The sequence below is a fragment of the Cibotium barometz genome, chromosome 6, assembly GCF_041138505.1.
Source record: "Cibotium barometz isolate CiBa-2024 chromosome 6, ASM4113850v1, whole genome shotgun sequence".
NCBI classification, from domain to species: domain Eukaryota; kingdom Viridiplantae; phylum Streptophyta; class Polypodiopsida; order Cyatheales; family Cibotiaceae; genus Cibotium; species Cibotium barometz.
The window spans coordinates 25574741-25594213 of record NC_141051.1 but is presented as its reverse complement, the minus strand read 5'-3'; the positions used below and the strand labels follow the sequence as shown (position 1 = coordinate 25594213).

The following is a 19473-nucleotide window of genomic DNA, read 5'->3' as shown; positions in this document are numbered from 1 at the left end:
CGTCACATTGGCTAGATCAATATACAATGATTGAGATAATGATGCAGTTCAAACTAAGAATGGATTGAAGTATGCCCCTCCTTACTTACATTCCAAAGATTCTCTGAGATCAAATGCAAACTTGGATATTAAATGGAATTATTTTATGTGGTTTTAACATAATGGAATAACTTCACAACATATGGCTTGGCCAAGGACCTGTCCTCTCACTCCTCACCTAGTAGTAATTAAATTAGTTTGTGAAATGTTTAATAATAGAGATATTCTCATTGGCACTAACTGATTAGTTGTTATGAGTTTGTGGACCAACATTCCAAAGTTTTTCTACTGAGATCAAATGCAAACTTGGATTCATTTTTTGTGGTTTTAACATAATGGAATAACTTCATGAACATGGCTTGGCCAAGGACCTATCCTCTCACTCCTTGCTCTGGTACTAAATGATTAGTTGTTATGAGGTGGACCAACATACAATTTGGAAAAGACTTTAGATAGGATAGACTTGAAGCCAACTATATAATTCATGTCAATGTTAAGCTTTTCTAATGTTAGGCATGATCTAGCAATCTATAATCAGAATCCTATCATTCTTCACATCATTAGGTCTAGAGATAAGATATCGAGTGGTTTAATGTGTCGCCTACTATGTTTTTTCATTACCTTAATCAAAACCATCTAGGAAAGAACATATTGCAAATTGGCAGTTGCAATCTACCACTTTATCTCAAAACGTTCTCATATTGCAAATTTTTGTTGTAATGTATCAAAAGGCTTTTATAAAGGTGGATACTAAAGTGATGGGCTCAACGTGAGGGAGTTTATCTTCAAACTTAAAGCCATCATTGAGGAGGAAAAATACAAAGGATAGAAACTATAGTCCTACTTTGTTTATTTTCACTAACCTTTGATACAACGCTTTAGGCAATAAGCTATGGTTGAGACGAATAGGTGTAGGTGAGATGCCATTTGGCCACACTCACTTTATAAGGATATTAGTTAGTGTATATACCGTTAGATCAAGGACTACCAAAGTTGATGCATAACATGATCAAAGTGAAACACAGTAGCCCTCTTCTCTGCACTATTCAAGATTTTGATGGATCAATTGGAAAACCTTATTGATTCCCTCCGTAGTTGAGAAAGACGTCTCTTTTCTACTATATCAAAACCATGTACCACGATTATCCCACATAGTAAAGAGGTTGCAAAGCCATAGACATAAGAGTGCATTCCTTATAAAGAGAAGAAAAAATATTGACAAGTTCATAAAGATGAAGACCATGGCCTTTCAAAAAAGATTTAAGAGGTTGCTACATACAAATACTTTGGCATATGTGCCCAAAAACTTACATGGTCGTAGCGTATGTGAATCTCTTTTAGGCTTAGAGAAGCCATGTGTAAACACACATGGCTTAGAGAAGCCATGTGTAAACACACATTTTTTTTTAGATTTAACTAAAATTCCACTTGTTGATTCAATCACCATCCCAAATTCAAGAGTAAAGCATTGAAGAAAAGAATAGGCCACCCCATCTACATAGAGTTAACGTTGATCATAACCTATTGCCACCTCCTCATATTAGTGAGTCATCAAAAGCACTTGAAGCATTTCTAACCCTTAAAGAGAGGTTCAAGTTATTTATAAAAAGGAGGACTACCACATTGCATAAGGCCTTCAAAAGGAAGCTTAAATAGTTTCATACATTGTGGGAGATTCTAGGAAGTATAACTTTTGAACCAAAGGCATGATATAGAAGCCAAAGATTTCCTATAGAAGTTTTGAGCACTTTTAGGGCAATTGAATTCATATCACAAGATTTGAGCTGAATAGACGAAGGTACAGGTCATGATGCTCACACTTCTACAACAAACATCGTATCTTGCACCCATTTTGCTAACATAGTGTTTAGTTGGGACTATCTCCAAACAAATGTCTCACTTTAGTTAGTCACTACAAATGTCCCCAACATGACAAAGGGAAAGTAACTTCCATGGTTGGGTCTGTTTTTGTCCAATTTACAGTTCTATTCTTTGTGTGTGTGTGTGTGTAGCTTAAGTAGTTTGCAGCCCAAAAGCAGCCCAAAAATTGAATCCATTAAATACAGCAGGTTTTATAGTGAAGTACAATTACCACATTTGAGACCCATGATAAATTGACATGGCAGAACAGAACATTGGTGCAGCATTCATAAGTTGCAAGTTCTGTATTACAGGATTGAGAAGCTCAAAACCGTTAGAAGCAGATGAGGCATGCACATGCACATGCCCATGTGCATGAGTTTAGATGTAGGCTAGATAGCAGCAACAAAAACATGCTGATTAAACCATTATCCTTGAAATGTTACAAATTAAAAAGTTCATCCATAACTTAAGGCCTTGCATGTCAAATCACTAAGCTGGTAACAAAGGACCAATGGATGAAACAGTAAAAGGATGATGTTTATCCTCCACGTGCTTCACGGCGCGTTGCATCATGCAAAATTTCAACATCCACACCATCGGGTGGGAGCTGAACATATCGAACAACTGACCCTCTGATGAAGCAGTTTTTTACTGAAAGCTGAAATGTAATGTATAATGTTAGGAAATAAAAGCTTGTCAACGGCTATATATGACACCTCAAAGCATGTGTACGAGAGAGCACCATGTGTGGATACTTGACTTGATCAACCACTCTGGTATTCTCAAGCTTTATATTTAGATACTGATCAACCGAGTGCAAGGTGCCCCGAATAGCCAGGTCATTCTTCAACTCCACAGTCACCTCTTTTCCCACTAGCTCTTTGAAATAAGAAAAAAACAACTGCAGAAAACAAGAGCTAAATCAATCTGGTACTACCCACCTTCAAAACAACTGACACCATGTTACAGTACTTTGCAAGATTCAAAGTACCACATGCTTACCATTTTTTACAGGTCAAATGATCAAAAATTCTTGCCAAAGTCCTCAATTAAATCCTTCTTGACCAGCTTACCTGCAAGCACTTTTACAGCCCATTAATAACGAGTTGCTACCTTTGGATATGCAATAACTTGGGCTAGATACACGTATCTATGCGCCCGTCAGCACTTACTACCCACTTGATTGCTAAAAGGGCGACGACCTCTTTACATGAGGTCACCATCCAAACAAGGCCTGCTGACGGGCTCCAGCTCATGGAAGGCCATATTTGGCCATGGGATCACAGATTCCACGCATTTCATAAAGTGTTTTAATAATGTTTCATACCTCTAGGGGTTAGAGGAGAAGGGAGAGGGAGGGGGGGGGGAGGGGGGGGGAGAGGGGGGGGCGCCGGGGGCCGGGGGCGTGTATAAAAAAGTGCCAAAAATTTGCATAATTGGTGCAGTAAAGGCCAATCAGCATGCCTGCAAGTCATAGCCTCTTTCGATTGACTTGCCTGCCCGTCTGTATGGGTGCTCTAGGAGAAGCATGCAGCTTGTGTGTATACCACCATATACCAGTCAAACTCCAGTCCCCCCCCCCCCCAACTAGCCTTAGGCCCAAGATCCTCCCTAGTTACCGTTTTTCACCGCCCGTGGGCACGCCTGCTTGTAGGCGCTTTTTATCTGCCCGTAGGCGATGCCGCCAAGGAAGCCCCTTGTGGGGGTTTGAACCCAAGACCTCTTGGTCCTAGGCAAACACCTTCACCACTGGGGCTATCACCTCATTGGCATCAAACTCCAGTTTCACATACCCTATGTAGTGTTCTCTTATCCTACGTGCTCCTGAAGATTGTTTCTACCATGTGTGGGTGGAACAATAGAGAGCTGATGGTAAGGAACATGGGCACTTGAGAGGGTGGGTGACAGTGGAGATGGAGATGGAAGCTCAAGCTATGGTGATAGTGACCAGGGCTAGCGAGAGAGAGATGCAATAAAGCGATTGCACATGAACAAAATGATTGTATTATGAATGATAATACTCACACCATGTACTATGTATTTATAGGCACTAAGGCCTTTATCTTTGACCCTTAATTAGAGGTGGTTCACACCTAATGTGAACTTCGATAGATTTAGTTGAGGCAGAGTCACACGGGGACGCGGGGACAGCCCTTAGGGACGCGGGGACGAGGACGGCCGGGGACGCGCAGGGGACGCGGTGCAGAATGGGGACGCAGAAAGTTGTCCCGGGGACGCGTTTCCGAAACGTGGGACGGGCAGGGGACGGAAACGGGCAGAAAACGGGCAGAAACGGGCAGATTTCCAGCTATAAAAGAAGGCACACTTTAGGACTTTTCTCCACACTCAAGTTTGAAGCTTCAAGCCTCATTGCTCAAGCCTCAAGCTTCCAAAGTTCCAAGTTCCATTGTCCAAGCCTCAAGGCCCAAGTGGCAAGTTAGCCCTCTCTCTCTCTCTATACTATCTACATTGTGCCAACTTCCAAGCCATCTCTTTCTCTCTCTCTCTCTCTCCAAGTTCCATGATCCATCCCTCTTGAGACTTGCAAGCCTCAAGAGTCAAGCGGCAACTTGCAACTCTCTATTGCACCCTTCTTCCCTCTCTCTCACACTATCATCATTCATAGCATCTCAAGGTGAAGGCGCCGCCGCCACATCTTCCGTTGCGGGCTCTTCATGAAGGAGGCCGGCGGTGCACACATGGTCATGGTGGGATGAGGTCCACTACACTAGTCGTGGAGTGGGCGGTGGTTCAAGGGCATGGAATTGCAAGCTTTGTTCCTACAAGAGAAGTGGCGGCGTTTAAATGTCTCATGCTTCAAAGCATTTGTCATATTGCCAAAAAAAGCTAACATGCTACATGGTTTTCCTTACTTGAATTATGTCTCCTTACTTCCGTGAGATGGCCACAAAGATCGGGGAATATGGCCCCTCTTATGTGCCACCTTCATCGGAAAAGATTCGCACCACTTTGCTTGATAGGGAGAAGTTGGCCGTTGAGCACGCGGCGGCGGATACAAAGGCAACGTGGGAGACTAACGGAGTCTCTCTCATTGTAGACGGATGGAGTGACACGCGCAAGCACTCCATCCATGGAGTGGTGGCCTACTCAAGGGGCAAAGTGTACTTCATCGAGTCACATGATGCGAGTGGCACTGGGAAGGCCGTGGATGTGCTTGCCGCGGAATGGGTGTCCACGATCGAGGTCATTGGGCTGGAGCTTGTGGTCGGCATGCTGGCGGATGGAGAGGCGTCAAATAGGGCAACCGGGACCATTATTGAGTCAATGTATCCATCCATCACAGTTTCTTTTTGCATGGCCCATTGTCTCAACAACCTCCTCAAAGACATAGGTGCCTTGCCATGGATTGCACCCACCATTGAGGAGGCTAACCAACTTGTATCCTTTGTCCTCAACCACCAAAGGCTGCGACATGAGTTCTCTAAAAGGAGCACTCTTTCCCTCCTCAAGTATTCTGAGACAAGATTTGCATACAACTTCCTCATGCTAGGCCGCTTGTCTACATGTGGCGGAGCCCTAAGAGGGCTTTGCCTTAGTGATGAATTTTCTGCCATGCCGCAGTCAAAATCGGCAACAGGGAGAACGTGCCGAGATCGCGCCGACGATGCTGCTTGGTGGGAGAAGGTGAAGACAATCGACGCCTTGGTCAAGCCTATTGTTCACCTTCTACGAGTCATTGACGGCCGTGAACCATGTATCGGCAAGGTCTATGAGGCCATGGATCGCATGATCGAGTCACTCGAGCAGCTTGTTCCAGACAGGGCCGAGTTTGAGGAGATCCACTCATTATGTGAGTCCAGGTGGAACTCCTACTACTCCCCTCTTCATGCGGCTGCCTTTGTGGTTGATCCAGAGTTCCAGGGCAGAAAGCAAGAGGCCGACAAGGAAGTAAGCAGGGGATGGCGGATTAGAGCCACCATCAGGCGGAAGATCAGAGACCAGCTATCTCAGTACAGGACGCGGCAGGGATCTTTTGGATGTTTAGATGCACAGCTTGACCGCCTCAAGATTGGGTCTCCTCTTTGGTGGGAGGATTACGAATCAGATGGGCCGGAGTTGCAGCGCTTGGCTATTCGCATCCTTAGCCAGGCTGCGAGCTCTAGTTGCTTGGAGCAACTTTGGAGCGTTTACAGTCACATTGCCTCTAAGAAGAGGAACCGCCTTGAAGTGCAAAGGGCATGGTTTTTGTGAGCGCTAACTTGCGCATGCTATGTGCGACAGCAACAGGGAAGGCGGATCCCTTCACCGAATGGGAGACGGCACAGCAGGATCCTGCAGCTCAGGAGCATCTTGAGGAGGTAGAGGAGGAACTACAGCCTAAGGGGGAGGAGGAGGCTTCAAATGGCATCGACGACTTCGACTTCCAAGCCTCCCGCGAGGCTAGCACTTCAGGAGCTTGAGGCTTGACTCTTGAGCCTTGAGCCATCTCACCTTTTTTGTGCCCACTGCCAATGGCCATGATCTATTGTGATCTATCATCTATGATCTATCTAGTATCTCTATTTTGTACCCACTCTTTTTTGTAACCCTCACTGCCCATGAGGCATGTACTTATCTCTTTGTATCTATCAGACTATCAATCACATAATCAGTGTGCCATCGATGTTTTATTAGCGCATTTTGCTCAAAATGACTCTTGTTTTTTTGTCTATTCGCTGTAAAATTTTGTTCAAAGTGTGTCTCTATATGTATGTCATGCATACAACTCCTAAATTGCTTCTAAAAAAGAGGTTTTTTTTGCCGTTCCCGACCCCGTCCCCGGGACGGCACTTCCCCGTCCCCGTCCCCCGTCCCCATGTGACTCTGAGTTGAGGTAGTTCGGCACCCACGACGTTGGTGTGCAGAGGTTCCTTAACTTGAGTTTCTCCAGCTCCTGTGAACATGATGGTATATGTCTTGAAGTGCACACCAAAACAACCTAGGCGGAAGCTAAACAAGGAGCCTCAACCTTAAGGTCCTTGAAAGGTTGTAAACCACAAGGGGTTGTGTGAATACTTAAAAAAGCTTTGATCCGTTGAAGTTTTTTGTAACTATTTGGCCCTTCCAGCTCTATTTCACATGATGAAACCCTTGCCCGGACACCAGACAAGTGGAAGACATGAAGACATGGGCCATAAGGTTTGTTCAAGAAAAAGCATCAGTCTTGGTAAAAGCAAGAAAAAGCATCAATCTTGGTCAAAAAGCAAGAAAAAGCAAAAAGTCAAACTAGGTTGACTGCGAGCCAAGGGCACCACTGGCAAGAGGAGACTGAGCCGGACGAAAAAGCTAAAAGCCGCTTTCTCAAAAAGCATCTCTAAGGCCAAAAAGCAAGGCCTTAAAGCCAACAAAGCAAAGCACAAAAACTTTATCAAAAGTTAAGTAATATTTTATTATTGAAAAACAATAAGAAAAAGCGAGGAGTAAAAAAGACCAAAAGCAAAGTTTTTTTTTTTTAAAAGAGAAAACAAAGCAAAAGCATTGCTTTTGGCAAAAAGCAAGGCTTTCCCAAGGTATAAAAGAAGCATGAACCTCTCTCTTCTTCTCATTCATTGAAGCTTGGAGGTTATCCCCAACTTCATCAACATCATCATCGAGTTCGTGGGAGAGTGCGAGAAGACCATCTTTGTCATCATCATCATCATTATCAAGCTTTTGATTGAGGGATTTCCTCTACCACCCCTCACCAGCTATTTCTATGCGTTGCCATCTTGTTATACACCTGGTCGTACTATACTGCTGACAATGCCACCTATTTATGTGCCGTCTACGCTGCCACCTATTGTCGATCCGCCTTCTAGTACACGAGATAGTGAGAAGAAGCCCAAGCGTCCTCAGACCCCGAAGCGTTGCACCTAGGTTCAAGAAGATGAATTCCTTGCTGAATTACAAGACTGGGAGGCTCGTGATTCAAAAGCGCATTCAATGCTTGTGCGGACCATTACAAAGGAGGTCTCACCAACCGTGCAAACTCTTACCAGTGCCCATCAAGTATGGTCCAAGTTGGAAGGTCTCTTTGCTTGGAGATTCGTTGATTGGGGCGGTTACTTTGCAAGGGCAACTCTGCGGTCTGTTATTTCCTACTGAAGTTCTATGCAGTCGTTTTTCATGAAGGCCAAAGTTATCTATGACTAGTTACTAGCAATGGGTGCTGCTTTGTTCTCTACTCAATTGGCTACACTTATCCTCACCAAGCTTCCCCCAGGGTATGATGTGGTGTGTCAAGCTTTGAGGTAACTTATAGAAGCAAGTGCAGACAGAGACAAACCCATTTAACTAAACCTTACAAACTATATATCTGTTTTTCTCAATATAAATATTTTCTCATGTTTATGCGGACCATTTAAGCAAGTAAGAGAAAAAGAGGCCTCACATACACCCCTCCCTTAAAGCACTATGTCTTCAAAGCGAAAGGAGGCTTATTTAGACACTATTCAACTTAACATACTTTATTTCTCATCAAAAAATGAATAAATTCCTAAAAGGAGATGGGGCCTATTCCCCGCTCAATGTGGTGTACTATGCAAAGTTCCCTAATCCCTTCCCTCTCTCCCCTTATCTCTTGGATATGTGATTGAGTGAGAAGAGGAAAACCAAGGGCCTAATGAAGGGAACAACTATGAGGCCAATCCAAGACTTCAGGATGGAAACCAAGGTCGTCGATCCATTTCTTCAACCGTGACATCAGCAAAGTACCGAGATTTTCAGCAGTTTAGACAGTTTCTCCAAGACGAAGAATTCCTTGCTTGGAGAGCCAAGAAGGAACATTACCATAGAAGAGCTCGGATGTTTGAATATTTCAACAAGGATTCAGATACCAAAGCCGAAGGAGTTGAAGCTGCTAAAGCCTAGCTTTGGACCAAAGAAGTCACCATTGCAAAAGAATCTACATCTATCCGGTCTATTTCTTGTAGAGAAAATGGGGAGGCTCTTCCCAGGCTTGCTTTCTCAGATGCAACTTCTTCGGGACAGGTAAGGGAAAGGAAGGCAAAGGAGCCTACATCAACCCGCAAGATGGACTTCAAGCTGAGAGAGAAGAGCGTCAAGTTCGATGCTTTTCATGCACAAAAAGCATTATCTTTTGTTATGCAGTTCGATGCTGCTTTTGGAGGAGACAACTACTCCGAAAAGTCAAAGTTTCGCATGGTTCACATGCACTTGAAAGATGCCGCCTTGAATTGGTGGTTATGTTTGGAATCTGTCGAAAGTTTCATCTTTGGATTTGAGAAAATAGGCTCGGGTATATCAGCTAAAATCATCATCCAAGAGAAAAGCATAACTAGCACAACCAAGAGATGGAGTGCGCATCGGGCCGCACAAATCCGCATGAACCAACTCCAAAGGTGCCGTAGCTCGCCGTGTAGCCTTCTCTCGAAAGGCCTCCCGGTGTTGTTTCCCTTTGAGACGAGTGACAAGGCCCCTCACATGTGCCAACATCTGGCAATCCATCCACCAGCTGCTCCCAAAAAGCCTTCCGCAAGGCCTCCTAATGAAGTTGTCCAAATCTAACATGCCAAAGATCACCTATGCGGGTACTTGTGTGAGAGTAAAGAGCCATGAGTTTGTAGAGACCATGGTCCTCGATGCCTTGCCAAAAGATCTTGTCCGTGAGAGGATCCCAAATGATTAATGAGTCCTCCATAAATTTCACCTTAGTGCCCAATTTGCAAATCTTGTGTACAGAAAGAAGATGAAATCCGAAATCTACCACAAATAGCACTCTCGACCATTGCCATCCGGAATGAGAGGCATTGTCCCTTCACCAAGAATGGGAACAGTAGAGTTATCTCCAATGGCAACTCTATTGCTACAGTTCACCAAGCCAATCCTTGCGATAGGTCATGTGTTGTGTGGCACCATTGTCCACCCAAAATCCACTGTGGAGAGTGGGAACAAGAAGGAAGAGCCTGCTCAACCATTGGAGGGGGAGTCTTGGACTCGAGATCAATCAAGGTGACAAAAGCTGACTCCTCCACAACTTTGGTGGATGAGATTGCCCCTTTGTCCTCTGACTTCTCTTCCAAATTCCGCATGCGACTCCGGCATTGTCGCCATAAGTGCCCTTGTTTGGAGCAATAATCACAAAACTTCTAGTTACCATAAGAATTAGAAGTTGAAGACACCTTCGGCTTTGCATCCTTGGAGTCCTTGGAGTCCTTAGAAGGAGGTGCCCCACCTTTGCCTTTGTTAGACTGCCCCCCTCTCTATCCAATAACAGCATCGTTACCTTTCTTTGAAGAAGAATCCCTGAATTTGCTCTCCTGATCAAGGACCATAGGCACCAGCTCATCTCGGGTAATGGTTTTCATCCGTCCTGAGGTAAGAAGTGAAGAATAAAATATTTCAAGGGCAGTTGAGCAAGTAACCGGATGGCCATATCTTCAGTGGAAATCTCCTTCCCACACCCAGAAATCTCAGATCGCAATGACTCCAATTTGTTGATGTGATCCCACATGGAAGTATAATCAATGGGTGAAAGCTTCAACATTTGAAGCTCTAGGAAAACTCTCTTCATGGGTGTCTTCCAGTCGTAGATGTCAGAGAGTCTCTTCCACGCAACATGTGCATGGGTATCCCGTTTGATGTGAGCGATGACTGAGGGTTGAGAGTTCAGAAGAATGAATGACCGGTCTAGCACGGGCATTAAGCTGATCCCATAGAGCAGCTTCATGCGAAAGGGCATCGCTTGTATCCTCATCCTCTGCGGTGTTCGGGTTGGGCCAGAGGACCGGTCGAGTAAACAGGAAGAGACTCGAAGTCACAGAGAGTCTTCACAAGCTTTAGAGATGCCCCAAAGACCTGACACCAGTATCACACCACCCAACCAAGTGGAGATGATCAGCCGTTTAGCTGCAAGAAGACCCATCCCATACAACAGTATAATCAACCGTATGAGAGAGAACGTGAAGAGCAGCAACTCGCTCATGACCTAGCTTGTGACTAAAGTACAACGCGGCCCTGTAGCAGTTTTTTTGTAAGATCAAAACTCTTGAGAGTTTCTGTTAGGAAGTCACTGTGAGATAAAGTTCTTACTCTCCTCTCCCAATCACCTAGAAGAAAGCTAAGCCCTAGTCCTTCTTTAAGAGAAGAAACCTAAAATTGTATGCAGGCTGTCATCGAAGGGTCAAGAGTCTTCCAAAAAAAACCCTAAGATAACCCTATCTGAGTGCAAATTCCTGAGGGATTTCGGCACGATTACCTGGCCTCAAGAATATCCGCCCCGAGTTATGGCGATGGCGGCAACTCGAATCGAATTGCAGCAGCAGCTCTAATGCGCAAAGGCCAACAAACTTTTTGTTTGTTAATTAAATACTTGATCTTTAAATTTTTCAATTTTAAAAATCCAAAAATCTTCCTTTCTTCCAAGCTCCTTTTTTCCCTTTCGAGTAAGTTGTTCTTGGGGAGGGAGTAAGTTGTGTTTAATAAAGAGTAGATAAATCCTAGGTCGCTCAGTGCTAACATAGTAGCGGGCGAGTTCCCCCCTCAAAAAAACAAACACAATTAATGCATGAAAAGGCCCCATGTAGTGTGGAGTTAGCACCCCCCCCCCCCAAAAAAAAAACATGTAGTGTGGAGTTGGCACATACTCATTCTCATGTGCTGTTAAAGTAGTGCCCCCAATACTAGTGAATACAGCCAAAAAGTAATATACTTTTATGATAGATTTTTTATCGCACAGTCTTAGCGACTCATAGTATCGAATTAGATTTGAAATTGGTAAAAAAATTACCCCTTCATTGAAGCTCTTTTTGGTCTTTTTAGAGAGTGCCATAATATCGGCCCCTCTTTCATGATAAATAATTGCTTATTAAAATTAAATTGCTAGATAGAAAATTGGCATCGCCCATGTGATAAGCTTACTCTTCCAAATGCTTTGTAATGTATATATGAGAATATCTATTGGGGGAAATTTTGTGTGATGCCTCTCCAAATTTTTTAAAATCTAAAAAATGGCCTCCCTTTGGATTTTTAAGCGATGATTTTAAGAAAGAATTTTGAGCAATGATTTTGAGAGGAGAAGGAGTAATCGTAGTAGTATGAGTCATGATTTCTGGAGCAATGACTAATATGGATAGAAATATTCAAGGAAAAGTGATTACGTACTTATTTAATATTGTATTTATAGCGTGCTCAAAAAGTATTTCAAAAATTGAAACTACTCGCAAAAAGTGGCTAAATGATGGCCATGGAAAATTCATGTTTTGTAACTTTTTTGATTGGTTGATATTCACTAATAATTTGCACTGAGAGTATTTTCGTAGAAGGAATTTCTTTAAGATGTTATGGTTACAAAGATATACTTTTTTTTGCAAAAGTCTTTAAAGTCACAAAATTTGTTTTTTTTTTACAAGTGTTAAGGAACTCACACAAGTCTTTAACCCATAACTCACTTATGAATGAGTTTCTCCTACATTCTCTTACTTTTTATCAATTGATATGAAAAGGATTACCCAAAAAAGCTTATGCACTTGTAACAAATCTATAACCTTCTACAACGGTACTATAAACCTATTATAATGTCACTGTATAAGAACCAATCACATACACATGCATCTACCAATACCTACAACACACTTAGATTCTCTATATAGACTTTCTTGCAACCAATTTTCTGTTGTAACTTTGCACCGAACCAAAAATTGGTCATATATAATCAAAATTGGCACTTCACAAATTTCAAAGCCAAAACGATGCCCAAAATGCGTAAAATGTTAGTTAATTAGTTCAATTAACTATGTTAACTATTTTAATTAACTATGTTAGTTGTACATAATATGGTCTTCTAGAGGATGCCTTAATATGAGACAATGACTTCCCGATGTGTCTAGCTCTCACAGCTACCGAAGGTGTTGCTCCAAAATCAAAGAAGGAAAGAGATGGAAGTACCCTTACTTGTGTATTGCTTCCTTGCTTCCCTTGTTCTTGTCTCTTACTTGCCTCCTTGCTCTCACACGAACTCGAGCTCTGAGATACCATATAGAAAATGCAGGGTAGAGGGAGAGCTTGAGTTCCTTGTTACAAGCAAAGACACACACATAAGAGAGAGCAAGATACAAGAGAGAGAGAGAGAGAGATGGCTGAATTTTCTTCTATCTTTTTCTCTTATATACAACCATTAACATAAAGAGATAAGAGTACATACTACCATAAGGGAAAGTGCTCTCCTACTATGACATACAATGGTCACTCCATAGTGTGAACCCAACGTTGGCGCTATAACTATGCCATAACCCTAGTACTCCAAAGTGGTTGTCACGCAACTTGTCATTCCCACTGGTGACATATCAACCATAATCTCATCAACCATGTCAGTGGCATAAGTGCAGAAGCTATCACCCGGGTGGGTCATCAATGTCTACAGCACTTGTTGAGCTAAATAGCTCAACAAAAGATTTGTAATTATAGGGCCGTATCATCGTTTTTAACTTTTTGAATCTTAAGATTGAGACCTTTCCTTGGCAATATAATTAAAAATATAGAAAATAAAATAAATATTTTTTATTCACTAAAAAGATCTTGATTCAAGAAGAGTCTTCTTTTTCAGAAGAAATAATGAGATGTGAGTGTCAAGCATGAAATGTTGTACCTAGAATTGAGGCATTGTATATAATGATGTCAAAGAGGCACTTCATAAGGTCTCAACCAAGGCTATTGCTTGATGAAGATAACAATCTCGAAGAAGTGGTTTTAAACTGCATCGATTCCATATATGAGTACTTGAATATAACCGGGTATAATAACCAAAGTAAGGTGGGTCTTGCACAGCTCAAGATTATCAGTGTTGCCTAAAACAGTTGGAGGGACCATATTGAGTCCAACCATCTAAATCAAGACTGACTCAAATGGGAAGACATGAAGGCTCTTACCTCTAACAATGGTTTTGTCCCTCCCCAAGATTCCAAGAGGAGAAGATGAATGAATTGTTGCCATATATATAGGCAGTGATGTGTGTGAACACACGTAGGACCGTCGGGGCACTTTTTTCCTCTTTAGGAGGTTTTTTTCCCCGGCTTCTATATACGCCTATCATTCTAGGGCTAACTTATCTTTTGTACATTGACACAATCTAATACACTTTGTGTTGTGTGCATTCTTGCTTCTTCTTCTCCAAGCTTTGTGTGCTTTCCTGCAACCCTAATTCCAACAATTGGTATCAGAGCAGGCATCGACTCCCAGGGCTACGCCACTAGCATCCTCCGACTCACGTTCTCCGTTTGAGGTGAGCTTTCACGAGCGTTTCCAAGTCCCTATACTCTACAAATAAGCCCATAGGGCCTCGCGTTCTCAGAAATTACATCTGAGGTCGTCTCGGGCTTCGTTTTTGCATTACAAGTTCTGCACAGGTGTTTTCGTCATTTTGTGCAAAAATTTCGACAGTGTAGTTTTTTGCAAAACAGGCATAGGTATTCTATTGTGGACCGTGCTACATAGCACGAGTTGTTTTCTATTCAGTCTTTGCTTCATTACATGTAGCTTTTGCATCAGTTTCAGTCAGTGGGCCATGGTTGATAACAGCAATGATGTATTTCGCATGTTGTCTGCTGATGACAAATTGGATGGAGACAGCAACTACCCACTTTGGGCATACATGATGTAGCATGTTTTGGTTGCAAAAGGAGTGTGGAACATTGTGCAGGGTATGGATGTACGTCCAGGTTCTGTGGATGTAGGATTTGTTGAGGATGTTGCAGGTTCTAGCAGCTTTACTGTTGCTGCTGTTTTACCCACTACTGAACAAGCTCATTGGGATGGTAAAGATATGCAAGCTCATGCCTCGATTGCACTTTCTGTCAAACGTAACATCACTCCACATATTCGTTCAGCTAAAACAGCAAAACAGGCTTGGGATATTCTAGCTGGTTTGTATGCAGGTCGTTAACGAGGCAAAAATCTCTTACCTGCGTAAAGAGCTAGAATCGAAGATTATGTAGGAAGATGATGACATGAATGTTTTTCTTGCTGAGATTAAAGATCTCAAGGAATAGTTGATTTCTGTAGGTGAGATTATTCCTGATCATTCTCTTGTGCAGACTGTTCTTGATGCTTTACCTGAGTCATATCAGACTTTTGCTTCCACGTGGAGACTTGTTACTGAGGACAGACCTGATGTTGTCAAGTATGATACTTTAGTCAACAAGCTCTTGCAAGAAACGCAGTCCAGGCAAAACAGGGCTAGGCAGCGTTGTGCAGTTGATCAGGCATTTGTTGCTGCCCAGCAGAGAAGAAGTGGTAAGGCAGCTCCTTCCATTGTTTCTTCTCCTATTAGCAGGTCTGCAACTTCTTCTTCTTCCATAGGTAGCAACAATAGGTCTGAGAAGGCTCTTGATAAAGGCACTCTTTAGACATGTACTTCCCCCCTCGATCAGAACGGAGGGTGCCCACATTACAATTGGATACATTTTCAACCATAAGCAAAAACTGTTTGAAGCACAAAAACACTTCGAACTTTGCCTTCAGTGGATATACCCATGCATGCCTTGAGTAATCATCAATGAAAGTCACGAAGTACAAGTGTTTACCAAATGACGGGGTTTGCATTGGCCCACATACATCACTATGTACAAGTTGCAATTTGCGAGTGGCCCACATAGAACCATCCTTTGGAAACGCAGAATGCTGCATTTTGCCCAAAATACAGCCTTCACAAACATGTTTCAATGGTGCCTCAAGAGGGGGCAATGAAGCAACCATATCAAATTTCTGCAAACGCAACAAACTAGCAAAGTTCAGATGACCAAAACGAGCATGCCATAGTTTTGCATCTGAAATTGCCTTTTCATCACAAACTGCATTTGCTTAATCTTCCACACACTTGTCATAAGAATTGAGCCTATACAGTCCACGAAACAAGGTGCCATATACAATAATCGTATCACCAGAAGTCAAATCATGAATAGTATATCTGTCATCCACAAATTTGATTACAAGTCCAAGTCTAGCAAGTGCAGAGACAGACAATAGATTCTTCTTTATCCCTGGCACATATAAAACATCTGAAAGTGTGAAAGCGCTACCATTTACAGCAGTAAGCATGATTTTACCAATGCCCTTCACTGGGTAAGAAGCATTATTGGCACATGTGACAGTATTCCCATTAGGGACAGCCTCAAGACAAGTGAACATATCACGATGAGAGGTAATGTGCTTTGTAGCACCACTGTCAAAATGCCATACATCAGAGTCAACAGAAACTACCAAACATGCATCATGTACAGATGGGTCATACTGGCAATACACGCTAAACGCCCATTCTGTATCCTGCACAACATTTGTAGAATCTGCATTTGTAGAAGCATCTGCTATTATGGCTGCATTTGACTCTTTCTTCTTTGCCTCTTTTGCCTTTAGCATAGGGCAATTCTTAATAACATGATCAGTTGCCTTACAATAGTTGCACCTGATCTTTTTCTGGCTAGTCGTGGGATAAAACACCAATGTGCAGTGCCGTATACCCCTCAGCAAAATGGTGTTGCTGAGAGGGTGCTACATATGTACTCAACAGGTGTCCCACTAAGGCCTTGCAGTCTGTTACTCCATACGAAGCTTGGCATGGTAGGAAGCCTTCTATTGGTCACTTGCGTGTCTTTGGGTTCTTGGCCTATGCTTTAGTGCCTATGCAACAACATAGAAAATTGGATGATAAGGTTGTCAAATGCATTTTTGTTGGTTACAGTGCTGAGAGCAAGGATTACAGATTGTATCATCCGCAGTCAAAGCGTATCTTGATTAGTCGAGATGTTGTTTTTGTGGAAGATGCTGTGCAGCCTTTGTTATCATGTACCAAAGAGACAGGTGTGAGCTCACGGGATGTATTTGATACGTTGTTGCCTTTGTTTATACAGGTGGGAATTCAAATGTAAGTCCTAATGAGGTAAATATTCAGCCTATGCAGATTTCAAACGACATCATAGATCAGCCTATTTCTGATGGAGATTTACAGGATGTAATTTATGAAGATAGGGCTGAAAATGAGCAAGCTAGAGGTATGCCTAAATGGCTGGTGCAAACCTTGCGTGATAGTAAAATTGATGCACCTATGTCTAGTCATACTCGTTCAGGTTTTCAGCATGCCTCTTATGCATCAGATTGTTATGCTTTGGCTGTGTCTAGTATATGTGAAGAGGAAGAACCTCTTTCATTTGATGAGGCACAAAAATCAGAAAATTGGTTGGCTGCAATGCAAAGTGAATATGATGCTATAATGAAAAATGGTACATGGTCTTTGTGTGATTTGCCTATTGGTAAAAAGGTCATTGGATGTAAGTGGGTTTTTAAGTTGAAACGAAAGCCAGATGGCAGTGTTGATCGCTATAAAGCTAGACTTGTTGCAAAGGGTTATGCTCAAGAAAAGGGCATTGATTTTGATGAGACCTTTGCTCCCACTTGTCGTATGACTACCATTTGTAGCATTTGTGCATTGGCAGCTCATAATGGTTGGAATGTACATCAGTTGGACATAAAGACTGCGTTCTTGAATGGAGATTTGCATGAGGAGGTGTATGTATCGCAGCCTCGTGGTTTTGTTCAAAGAGGGCAGGAAAACAAAGTGTGCAGGTTGAAAAAGGCTTTATATGGTTTAAAGCAAGCTCCACAAGCTTGGTATGAAAAGATACATGCATATTTGACTGCACATGGTTTTCAGAATAGTCCAACAGAAAGCACCTTGTATGTTAAACGTGTGATGATGTACATCTAATCATTGCTCTCTATGTCGATGACATGCTACTCAGAGGACCAAATGAGAGTTATATTGCTGATTTTAAGGCTGATTTGAATGCCTCTTTTGAGATGTCAGATTTGGGGCATTTGCATCATTATTTGGGAATACAATTTAAGTAGTGTGATGGAGGTATTGCTTTGTGGCAGACAAAGTATATTGAGACATTGTTGCGAAGATTTGGCCTTGAAGACTGCAAGCCTATTGCTACTCCAATGGAGACAAGTTTGAAGTTGAGTCTTCATGATGCTGGAGATCACTTTGATATCACACTCTATCAGACAGCTGTTGGTTGCCTCATTTATGTATGCATTACGAGGCCGGACATTCAGTTTGCAGTCTCACAGGTGAGCAGGTTTATGCATAGCCCCAGGGTCTCAGCATTAGAAGGCAGTTAAACGCATCTTTCACTACTTGAGTGGCACCATACATCTTGGGTTGTTTTATCCCAAGGGGGGATCGTTGCCGCTAGATTTACATGCTTTTTCGGACTCAGATTGGGTACAGATTGGGCTGGTTGCTATGACACAAGAGTGTCCACAAGTGGTTTTTGTTTCATACTCGGTAGCTCATGCATATCTTGGTTGAGCAAGAAGCAACCTACTGTGGCCACTTCTAGTTGTGAAGCTGAGTACAGGGCAGCTTTCACAGCTACGGTTGAGTGTGTGTGGCTCAGACGGCTTATGGTGGCTGACTTGGGTGTTGGACATGAGTCTGCCACCTCTATCTACACTGACAGTCAGAGCGCATTGGCAGTTGCGACGAGAAACCCAATTTTTTATGCTCGCACAAAGCACATTGAGGTGCATTATCACTATGTCAGGGAGAGACTCTCAGCAGGAGAGATCAGCTTGGCCTATGTGCCAACACAGGACAACCTCGTCGATCGCCGATCTTTTCACAAAGGCGCTTCCTCGTGAGAAGTTCGAAGCTTTCCGCAAAGCTTTGGGCTTGCTCCCCTTTGTGGACTGATCTACTTTGGGCATGGCACTGCCCTATACATGAGTGCCAGCTCTCGTTCACACCATCACTCCCAGGGGAGATTTGTTGCCATATATATAGGCAGTGATGTGTGTGAACACACTTAGGACCGCCGGGGCACTTTTTTCCTCTTTAGGAAGTTTTTTCCCCTGGCTTGTATATACGCCTATCATTCTAGGGCTAACTTATCTTTTGTACATTGACACAATCTAATACACTTTGTGTTGTGTGCATTCTTGCTTCTTCTTCTCCAAGCTTTGTGTGCTTTCCTGCAACCCTAATTCCAACATGATTTTCTATAACTATCTCATGTAAGGAAACCCATCGAAGTCTTATGTAAGTCTTATCCATTATGCTCCTATGATAGATGATGGACCCTTCTTCATCAATTTGTTTAGAAGGCTGGATCAGGATTTTATGCAAGCTTTTCCTAAGAAGACAACCCAATAGAAACCATTTTTGCTCCCTCCATCGAAGAGAGCTCCATCTAATTATGGGTTACTAAAGCCATAGGACGACAGCTAAGTCTCAAAGGTCAATGGACCTACAGGTCAAGATTCTTACCTTAGGATGGCTTCATTATAATTTCAGATCAAGAAGGAGCATAAATGTTTTAGATCCTCTAGCAGTCACGTCACTAGATGAACAATTGTCTGAATGTACTCTAACAGGATACAACGTGCAGTGTATATAAGAGAACACTCAAGTTTTCATAGTACTAAACTTTAAAACTCAAATTACCTTATAATAGAGATAGAGAAGAATAATGTATTACTAAAGTGATACAATAGATGGAAAATCCTGACACCCATATTCTCCTATAGAGGGAGCTTTGATGTGGTTGATCTGGAATTGCTAAGACGTGGGCTGTATAC

At 42.6% G+C, this 19473-nt stretch overlaps 1 protein-coding gene across 1 annotated transcript; it reads right to left on the bottom strand.

The window, feature by feature from the left end:
- Positions 1 to 2164: 2164 nt before the first annotated feature.
- LOC147637567 (sm-like protein LSM2) lies at positions 2165 to 11236 on the bottom strand. The gene is made up of 4 exons (XM_086799363.1): positions 11099 to 11236; positions 2905 to 2975; positions 2645 to 2803; positions 2165 to 2560 (listed from the first exon to the last, which is right to left on the bottom strand). The coding sequence occupies exons 2-4, from the start codon at positions 2905 to 2907 to the stop codon at positions 2441 to 2443; spliced, it is 282 nt and encodes a 93-aa protein (XP_086655489.1). The 5' UTR covers positions 2908 to 2975; positions 11099 to 11236; the 3' UTR covers positions 2165 to 2440.
- Positions 11237 to 19473: the final 8237 nt, after the last annotated feature.

What these genes read in the sequence shown, in the direction of transcription:
- LOC147637567 (XM_086799363.1), bottom strand. An exon ending in AAGTCAAGTATCCACACATG is followed by an intron (nt 2,561 to 2,644) that starts GTGCTCTCTCGT and finishes ATTACATTTCAG; the next exon opens with CTTTCAGTAAAAAACTGCTT.